The following is a 10,675-nucleotide window of genomic DNA, read 5'->3' as shown; positions in this document are numbered from 1 at the left end:
TTAAGTATGCTGCATATCGAGGCTCTCTCTGTGTTTTCATCTGACACGAGCTGTTCTTTACTCGCTTGCACCAAGAACTAGCTCGCCTCTTTCTATGCAGATGCACATGCTAGCGCATGGCCATTCATGTGCCTGCCTTTGTTAGGTGAGCCAAAGAAATCTTGCTTGGTCGTCTTCTTTGTAGCTAGCTAGCTTCACTCGTCTGAGTTCTTCTCTTCACTCCAAACACACAAGCACCAAAGAGAGATACAGTGCAGTGACAAGGAATAGCTACCGGCCGGCAATCAATGGCGCCTGTGGTTAGCGCTGCACTCGGCGCCTTGGGTCCCCTGCTGGTGAAGCTCAGCGGCCTGCTCGCCGGCGAGTATGGCCGCCTCAAAGGGGTCCGCCGTGAGATTCGCTCCCTAGAATCTGAGCTCACCAGCATGCATGCTGCCTTGGAAGAGTACACTAAGCTGGAAGATCCAAGTGGGCAAGTGAAGGCATGGATATCTCTGGTGCGGGAGCTGGCATATGATACCAAGGACATCTTCGACAAGTTCATCCATCACCTTGGTAAGCGTGGTCATCGTGGTGGTTTCAAGGAGTTCTTGCGCAAGATAACTCTCCCTCTGAAGACGCTTGGAGCTCGGCGTGAAATCGCCGACCAAATCGATGACCTGAAGGATCGCATCAAGCAAGTGAAAGATCTCAAGGATAGTTACAAGTTGAATGATGTTCCTTCGAGCACGACTGGCCATCTGGCCGTGGATCCCCGACTGCATGCAGTCTTTGCTGAGGAGGCACACCTTGTGGGCGTGGATGGTCCAAGGGATGATCTTGCCAAGTGGATGGTGGAAGAAGGAAACAACTCATCCAAACCTCGCAAGGTGTTGTCTATTGTTGGTTTTGGTGGATTGGGAAAAACAACACTGGCAAATGAGGTCTATCGCAAGATTCAAGAGCAATTTGATTGTAAGGCTTTCGTATCGGTCTCGCAAAAACCAGACATAAAGAAAATTATGAAGGATGTGATCTCTCAAGTGTCATGCCAAGGTGGATCCACAAAAGATACTAGTGATTGGGATGAAATTAAGTCCATTTCAAAGCTAAGAGAACTACTGCAAAATAAAAGGTAACGTTGATCTTTGTTAATTCTCTTAACAGACGTTTCATGCATAGTGCCTGCTGTTTGAGCCACTTATTAGTGACTATACTATCATTAATTCCACACAAAGAAAACAACTCAATTGCGGTTGGCTTGAACAATCCTTACAATCAATGCTATGAAAGTATTATGTACCCAGCTATAAGATGCTTACAACATGAAATATTTGTCATCATCAATACATTTGTGCCTAAATCCTTCATTAACTCGATTGTTTCGCAGTTAATAAAGTAGTCAAACTTCTAAAAAAAATTCTCTCCCATATTTATAGAACAAACTACTAAAGTATGAGTATATTTTATATATATCTTCTTATCATCTTCGTTTGACATAGTAGACTCAAGCATTCTAATAGTTTTTCAATTCCATAAAGCAAAAAAATGTTAAAAAATATTATGGTTGCTTGTGATCCAGTAACAAGTGAGTGATAGTCCTTGTTATTTTTTTAAATGAAGCTAGCTTGCAACTGTATAGGGAAACATAGGCAATGAACATCATAGATCTATTAACTACTCCAATTATGTACTATGTGTCTGTGATGCAGAGGTCGGGCATAATAAATATTTCATTTTCTTAAAAAACATGAAGTGATATTGGAGTTTCATGGCATGTCTGAGTGTTAAAGCATAATTTCTTATCACAATCGGTTGACACGATTTGCTAATTTATAGGTATCTCATCATCATTGATGATGTATGGTCTGCACAAGCATGGAAAACTATCAAGTGCGCTTTCCCAGAGAACAATTGCTCTAGCAGAATTATAGTTACTACACGCATCATTGATGTAGCCAAGTCATGTTGTTTGGGAGGTGATGACCAGATGTATGAACTAAAATCCCTAAGTGATCTCCACTCTAGAATATTGTTTTTCACAAGAATATTTGGCTCCGGGAAAAATTGCCCTGACATGTTGGAAGAAGTTTCAAATAATATTCTAAAGAAATGTGGAGGCCTACCATTGGCAATTATAAGTATAGCTGGTTTACTAGCAAACCGACCAGTTATCAAGGAAGAGTGGGAGAAGGTTAAGAGGTCAATTGGTTCTGCACTGGAGAAAACTAAGAGTCTAGAGGGCATGAGTAGCATACTATCTCTGAGCTATAATGATCTTGCACCTAATCTCAAGACGTGCTTGTTGTATCTAAGTTTATTTCCCGAAGACCATGTGATTGAGAGAACTAGGCTAGTGAGGCTATGGATAGCAGAAGGCTTCATCTCTGAAGAGCGTGGACAGAGCAAGCAAGAGGCCGCTGAGAATTACTTCTATGAGCTTATCAACAAAAGTATGGTTCAACCAGTGGACATTGGCTTTGATGGTAAGGTTCGAGCATGTCGAGTCCATGACATGATGCTTGAACTTATTATTTCAAAATCAGTTGAAGATAATTTTACCACTATGGTAGGTGGAGGCCAAAGTTTGAAAAATCAACAGGGTTTTATTCGGCGGCTATCAATCCAGTACATTGACAAGGAACTTGCATCTGCACTGGCAAATCTAGATCTAAGCCATGTTCGAACTTTGATAGTAATGCCATCATGTTGCATCGAACACATGCCAAGGCTTGATCTGTTTGAAGCTTTACGTGTTCTTGATTTTGAAGGTTATGAGGATTTAAAGGACTTTGATATGAACGGTATGGAAAAATTAGTCCAACTAAAGTACCTCAACTTTAGGGGCAAATATATATCAAAGCTACCATCAGGAATCGTGATGCTAACTAATCTAGAGACCCTAATTTTTGGGTATACACGTGATCAAGAGTCGCCTGCTGGCTTTGGCCGGCTAACTAAACTTGAACACCTACAAGGATATTGGTTGACTCTATCAGATGGGATTGGGGATATGAAGAACTTACAGTTGATGTCAGGCTTGGTTATTACCTCCAGTATAACGGATGTGTTGGAGGATCTCGGGAGCCTAACAAGTTTGAAGGAGCTCAAGGTTTGTCTCCGCCTTGCAAACGGAATATCTGATCTAGTATCTTGCGAGGACAAGAGATGTGAAGAGGCGTTCCTCTCCTCACTGTGCAAGCTTGGTACCTGCAAACTCCGATCTTTGGATATAACACCGAGCGGTGCTTCCCTTGACTTCTTAGATTCTTGGTGCCCTCTGCCATCTTCTCTTCAAAGGTTTTACACGCACTACATGGATTCGTTCACCAAGTTTCCAAAGTGGATTACACCAGCACTCACTAACCTTGCCGACCTGGGCATCTGCATAGCTGAAATGACAGAAGATGATCTGGTTACTCTTGGGCAGCTCCCATCCTTACTTCGCCTGTTCCTATGGCCATCAAATAAGTTGGTTGGCACAATCCAACGCAATTCTTTCCTGAATCTGAAGGTTTTGGACTTCGAATTTAAGACTAAACGAGCATATGTTACGTTTGTGGAAGGGTCTGCGCCCAAGCTTGAGGAACTTACCATCACATTCAGTGTGTCGGCAGCAAAAGCTAATGACTTCTATTCAGGCATTGAGCATCTCTCATCTCTCAAAGAAGCTAGGATATATCTTGATGATGAAGATGCGACACGTTCAGAATGCAAGGCTGCAGCTGCTGAGATCAGGAATGAAGCGGGTGTCAATCCCAACCATCCTGCACTTATTATTGAGAGGGAACCAAAGGGAGAGGACGATGAAGAGGCCAGTGGTAGTAACGAGGAGAAGAGCAAGGGAGTTTCTGATGAGGTTTAAAATGGGATGGTCACATTTCTGGTTCAACTTTCTCTTGTAAGAACATAGTCACATTTTAATTTTCCCCAAAATACATCTGTGTCCCGAGCCACTTCTGGGTTTTTCAGACTCACATGCTTTACGGCTTCCGTTTTGCCAACCCAAGGTATGCTGTGCGGCTGGAGCTTGGAATGTCATACCCAAGGAGGCACTCTGCAGCACACTTGTCGTTGAGTCTCAACTAAAGCTAAAACAGAGACACCTCCAAGAAAAAGCGGTCTTATGTTTCTGTCAACTGAAGTTGCTACTTCGCTACATACAGTGTTTGATTGCCACTGTCCCTTACTTTGATGATTCAGATTTAAGCTCTGTTACCGCTAATAATTAAGGTTCCCACTATCAGACATTGTAGTCTGAAAACGTACGCTGTTCTTTATTTGCTCATACTCTGTCCCCAGAAGCTTTTATGCATTTGGTAGGACCTAAGCTCCATTTGCATTCAGGAATATTCCTGCTGAATACTTGATTTCTGTACGTTTCATAAAATTGACGAAAAAATGGGGTTGTGTTTCCCTTGTTCCAGATATTTAGAGCTTTCCTGAATTACTGTACAGTGATCAGATCGACTCGATTGTGCATGGCCTGTGTGTTATTATTCTTCATCAGTTTTGTTCTGAAACGGATGGGGACAAAGCACATTGTCACATACCCTTCACGTTTTGGAGGTGAAATGTCAGGGAACGAATTTTGTTGTGCTGGATTGTTCCAAGTTAAATGACGCCGTATGAATGCACATACTTGTGTTGGACTGTTATCAAACATATATTCAGCCACAGTTAGTAGACTGTACACAGGGTCGCGTGCATTCACGAACCACCTGATATGTGGTACCCTGTTTGTTTTCTTCACAAATCACTGATAAAATGCTACTAAATGAGTGAGTGCATAAATCGATCGGTCACTTGTGTAAGCTCTGCTTGCATTGGCGATTATTTCTGCTGAACTAATACACTTGCTGATGGAAGTGTGATGTTGATCCTCGGTTCAGGTGCTTGGTATGTGGCTGGAAATTTCTGCTGAACTAATACTCTTCCTGCTGGAAATTTTTGGAACAAGTAAAAGATCCAAATCTAGTATGTAAAGATGTGGCTGGAAATTTCTGCTGAACTAATACTCTTCCTGCTGGAAATTTTTGGAACAAGTAAAAGATCCAAATATAGTATGTAAAGGACTGATTTATCTCATTTGTTTTGTAGAAACTGAATTGTGCCACCAGAAAAAGATCATGCATCTCAGTACGGGCTTTTGAACTAACTATCTGTATGGATGGATGGGCAGTGCTCCAACACTGCAGCTACTGAACCATTACTGTCTGAAAATTGTATGGATGGGTTAATTAACCTGAACACCTTTGGCTATACACTACTAATAATGAAAGGGCATAAGCGTAAACGCCAAAGTAATGACCCCCCCCCCCCCCCCCCCCCCCCTCTCTTCTATAAGAGTTGAAGACTGCATTTTTCTTTTAACAGGTCGTTCCATTTTGTTTGTTGACTGACTTTTTGACTAAAACACAAAGCCATATGATGAAAGCACTGAATTGTTTTTAATTTTTGTGTTTGTATTTTCGTTTTGTGTGGAATCACTGCATCTTTTTAAGTTAACAAGTCAAGCCGTTCCATTTTGTTTGTTGAAGGCATAAAGCCATAACATCCTGCTGCATGCTGAAGGGGGAAGATGTAATTTATTAGCAAAAAATAAAATAAAATCTCTTGCTCTCGCACATACATTATGATGGCCACCACTGAAGAGCAGAAAAGGAAGTAAACTAAAGCTGCATGAACGAAAATGCATTACTACTCTGTTTCCTCTGCTCGTGGTTAATTCTTTCAGTTTCAGGGACAAGGGATACTGTACATACTGAAGGGAGAAGGTGTAACTTATATCTCTGTGCTCTCGCTGGCTGGGATTTGTATCAGTGATCCACATACTTGCTACACCACTGAAGAACAAACGAAGTAAATTAAAGGTGCATGAAACGAAAATGCATTACTACTCTGTTTCCTCTGCTCTTGGTAACTTATTTCAGTTCTGAAAATTGTTCACCCACGTTATTATTTGTTACTGTCATCTATGAATTGCCTTTAGTTTGTTAGTATACATCTTGTTTCACCTATATCTGGGCTCATAGAAATGCAAACTTCGCCGTATCCTGAGCGCATCCCAGCGTGTCTATTCCTCTAGTCTTTCTGTCACCAACAGCTGGGCACCCCTGTTTTTGCAAAACATGATGATATCTCTCGGTTTGCCTCCGGCTCAATTGGGTACTATCATTCTATTCATTCTCATAGGATATACTGTTCTTTGGAAAATAACACTGCAACTATGAGACATGAGGTTGCCGAAGCCAAGCTCGACATTATCAGATTCTTATCTAGTATGCCAGGAAGAGAGTGTGTATCCACACAAATTTTCAGAACGTTGCTTTTCTATGAGACATGGGATAATATTTATTTGGAACTAAAATATAATCTAAAGAGATTGCTACTCTCGGCGAATCAGTCCAAACATCAAGTAGCACACAAACGAAACAAAACCTCTGCTGGGGCCTCGGCACAAACACGCCCAAAGAAAGCAAGAAAAAAGACCACCAAGTGGCCACCCCATCATGGGGACGCCGGTGAAGTGAGGCGACAAGCCGTGCCGTGAAGCGCATCCAACATCATCCCTCTCATGGTCTGAGAGAAGAAAAGCATGATCAAATAGTTGTATATCCCAAGTGTATAATATGTGTGCATCTTGATTTATCCCTTCCCATCCCTGACGCTTATGGGTGTTCCAAGTGCAATGGAGATAACTCACTATGCAACATTACGTGACATTGTCGCTGTGTGTTTTGTTGTGTACTCGCCTTTGATCTTCTTAAGTGTCACAACCACATCATGCATTGTCATCCTCTGGCCAGGCGAGTCGTCAGAGCAGAGTAAACCCAGCTCGAACACCGATGCAAGAAAGCCATCTTCCAAGCTGCAGAAAGTAGCAGAGGAGTCTTGCAGTAACTGTCCATCAATGACTCGGACAAGCTCTGCAGGAAATGCCTGATGAACCCACTGCCTGAGGGTTAGTTGTGCGCCAAACATTGCATCGGTGGGTCTCCTTCCAGTGAAGACTTCAAGGAGCATGATTCCATAACTGAACACGTCACTCTTCCGTGATGCTTTCCCAAGAGACCCATATTCTGCACAGCAAAAACATAAACAAAAAAACACACTTGCTCAACCCTGTTGATTTAGGTGGCAACATAATCTAGGAACGGTTTAATAAGTAGTTGATTGAACAAGATAACAAGAGCTAGCTAAATAGGTACCTGGTGCCATATATCCAACTGTTCCAGGCATGCTCGCAGATATCATGGAGTTGTCGTCTAGAATCAACCTTGCAATGCCAAAGTCTGCCACATGTGCCGTCATCTCCTCATCAAACAACACATTGCTAGGCTTCAAGTCACAGTGCAAGATCAGTTCATAGTGCTCATGGTGCAAATACTCCATTGCCATCGACACGTCGAGCATGATACCTAGTCTCTCAAGGAACCCAAGGTGCCATGAACTGTCAGACTGGTGTAGGAGCGTCTCTAAGCTGCCATTTGGCATGTACTGAAGCACTAGTGCTCTGAAGTCAAGGTTGGAACATGTGTTGAGTATCTTGATTAGGTTGCGATGTCGTGCCATGCGAAGCACTTGACACTCGACGTCAAAACTTCGGATGGCCTGCTCTAGCTGCATGTCAAGAACTTTTATCGCCACCACCAAACCAGTGCTCAATTGGCCCTTGAAGACTTTTCCAAAGCTTCCTGAGCCTAAGATGTTTTCTTCATTGAAACTATTGGTGGCACGAATGAGCTCATGATAGGAGACTATCTGGTAACCAGCCACATTTGTTAGATCATCAACCGTTATCTCATTTCCCATGTTAAGTTTCTTTCTAGACCATAGGTATATGCAAATGGCAATCGCACCAACAACTAGTGTGAGTGTTGGGATTAAAATTTGTAGCAATTTTCTATTACTTGAGCGAGGCATGTCAAGGCATGTCAAAAATCCAAGACGCGGAGCACCACATAGATCATCATTCCCAATCAAAGACTGAAAGGTGAGGTTTGAGAAAACACCCCCCTCGGGTATCTGGCCTTCCAGATTATTGAATGAGAGGTTCAAGATAGTCAAGTAAGAAAAGTTGGCAAAGAACATGGGAATGCTACCAGAGAGGTTGTTAGATGAGAGGTCTAATGATGCCAAGCCTTTTAGCTTTTCGAGTGTGCCCGGAATAAAACCTTTGAAGGAGTTGTGCGATAGATTTATGAAAGTTAACATATTAAGTTGTCCAAAGGATTCTGGGATGCTTCCTACCAAGAAGTTGGAAGAGAGGTCCATTTGATATATTTGACTTAGACTGGAAACATCAGATGGTAGCGCTCCAGAAAAGGAATATTTGAAAGATCTAGTGTCAGAAGTTTATCTAGGTGGAAAATGCTCGGATGTATCATTGAACTTAATTGGTTATTGGATAGGTCAATGTGTTCTAAAGAACTAATATTCCCAAAGCTTCTTGGTATAGAGCCTGAGAATTTGTTTGCTTGGAGAAACAACTGTTCTAGACGCCCGAGCATACCAATTTGTATCGGGATAGGACCCGACATGTCATTGTTGGAGAGATCGAGCCACACAAGATTTTCTAACATAGCGATGGACCCTGGGACTGGCTCGGTGAGTAGGTTGTCACTAAGATCTATCCGTACAAGGCTTCTTATGTTTGCAATTGCAACTGGAAGTCCACCTATTAACTGGTTTTTGCTGGCAATGAAAGTGACTAGTTTTGAACTAAGGTTTCCCACAAGACTTGGGATAACGCCAGTGAAAGAATTATCTTCTATTGTAAGGACTTGGAGTTGTCTGCACTGGGAAAGAGCTGACAAGAAGTCTAGATTCCCCTCCAAATTGTTACTTGACAAAAGAAGCTTGTTCAAAGCTGCATTTTCCCCAAGTGTTATTGGTACTTGACCAGAAAGTTTACTATTTGCCAAAATTAGAACAGACAATTTTGATAAGTTGCCAAGGGAAGCTGGAATCTCTCCTATCAATTGATTGGATCCAAGAGACAGAAATGAGAGTTCCTGCATGAGACCTAATTCTTGTGGAATCTCCCCTTCCAAATTTCCGCCGCTGAGATCTAGATATGAAAGATTGGTAAGATTGCTAAGAGCGGTTGGGATAGGACCAACAATGTTATTATAACCTAAGTGAAGAACCTGGAGGTGTGATAATTTGGACAACCCTGTTGGCACAGTGCCCTCAAAAGAATTTTCACCCAAATCAATGATCTCCAGGTACTGGCATGATGCAAGCTCTGCTGGAAACTGGCCGAAAAACTTGTTACTAGATAATGATATAAATCGCAACATTGGGAGGTTGAAACTTTGATTGGTCGGAAACGTCCCGGTTAGGTTACCATTACTTGCAAGTGCCATAGTGTGCAACCTGGACATGTTATACATGGCTTGTGGTACTAGACCAGAGAGTTGATTAACCTCGAGGATGAATTTCTCAAGCATGGATAGGTGTGCAACGGCGTGTGGAATAGGACCTGACAAGCTATTATTTCCAAAATTGATGTATGTCAAGGAAGGCGTGTTGTTGAAAAAATATGATGGTATTTGGCCACTCAAGTCATTTGCATACATATTAATTTTCCTAAGGTTGGACATATGCAGTAGCATCTCAAAAGGGATATGGCCTGAGAGTTGGTTATAAGCTAGATGAAGAAACATGAGCCTCGTGAGGTTCCCCAGGGTACTAGGTATGGTGTTTGACAAGCTATTTTCATAAAAACTTAGATACCTAAGACGACGTAGCCTACCAAGTTCGGCTGGAATGGAACCCGTGAGATTGGTGTTGGTCAGATCGAGGTAGGAGAGAAAAGAAAGATTACCGATGTGAGGTGCCACGGATCCAACCAGAGGCGTCTCCGGCAACGACAGAGCGGTGACTCGTTGCCTGCTTCGGCTACATGAGACACCGAACCAATTGCAAAAGGACGTGCCGGTGCTCCAGTTGCTGGCAAGGAGACGGAGAGGGTCGGCAAGCTGGGCTTTGAAAGCTAGCAGTGCCGCGAGGTCCGTGTCGCTGCCATTACTGTTGGTCAGGCTAGAAGAAGAAGAAGATGATGAGAGGACGGAGAGTAGTAGTATGAGTATGAAGAAGGGAATGGGGATGGAGCATGATAGAGCAGCCATTGAGCAGGGTGCGGATGGGATAGTGGGAGTAGTGTGAGTCGACAAGGAGTGTAGCGATGGATATTTGTAGTCCCATTCTTCCATCAAAGGCAATGATGACATTTAATTGCTGGCAATAGAATCTCGCTTGACCTGACGCACACGGTTTCTGTAAGTCAGTCAACACCAACATATTCCAGGAATCACGTAGTACCAACCAACGCTGCAGCCAAAACTTGTCCCTCAGCATTAGTCATCACGGCAGGTAGGAAGTACCTGTTCGGTGGCGAACTGCTTTCATACACGTACTTCTACATCACAAAACTGACTTCCTTTTAAAGTTTAGCTGTGGACATGCATGTGTAAGCAATTTACCTACCAGTTCTAGTGTGAACCGGCTGTGCTCGCGGCAGGTAGGCTTGACCGACGATCTACGTCGTTGCATGCTCTCTCGCAGACTAAGTGTCGTGGCGATCATTTCAAGATGAAGAACCACTTAAAGATGATACAACCATGGCAACAAACTAAACCTAAAAATAAAAGCCTACAAATTTGAGTCAAATAATGTCTATTCGACATGC

At 42.7% G+C, this 10,675-nt stretch overlaps 1 protein-coding gene and 1 pseudogene across 2 annotated transcripts; one reads left to right on the top strand and one right to left on the bottom strand.

The window, feature by feature from the left end:
- Nucleotides 1-4,400, top strand: LOC123123883 (disease resistance protein Pik-2). 2 transcript variants are annotated; one of them, XM_044544519.1, is made up of 3 exons: nt 1-1,114; nt 1,819-3,880; nt 3,990-4,400. In XM_044544519.1, the coding sequence occupies exons 1-2, from the start codon at nt 288-290 to the stop codon at nt 3,842-3,844; spliced, it is 2,853 nt and encodes a 950-aa protein (XP_044400454.1). In that variant the 5' UTR covers nt 1-287; the 3' UTR covers nt 3,845-3,880; nt 3,990-4,400. The 2 variants fall into 2 exon arrangements, with proteins under 2 accessions (XP_044400454.1, XP_044400452.1); XM_044544517.1 differs by having other exon boundaries at nt 1,819-4,400.
- A 1,816-nt stretch (nt 4,401-6,216) lies between these two features.
- On the bottom strand, nt 6,217-10,157 carry LOC123123882 (probable LRR receptor-like serine/threonine-protein kinase At3g47570; annotated as a pseudogene).
- Nucleotides 10,158-10,675: the final 518 nt, after the last annotated feature.

Source organism: Triticum aestivum, chromosome 5D (assembly GCF_018294505.1).
Source record: "Triticum aestivum cultivar Chinese Spring chromosome 5D, IWGSC CS RefSeq v2.1, whole genome shotgun sequence".
NCBI classification, from domain to species: domain Eukaryota; kingdom Viridiplantae; phylum Streptophyta; class Magnoliopsida; order Poales; family Poaceae; genus Triticum; species Triticum aestivum.
The sequence above is the reverse complement of the archived record's forward strand: the minus strand, read 5'-3'. Positions and strand labels throughout refer to the sequence as shown.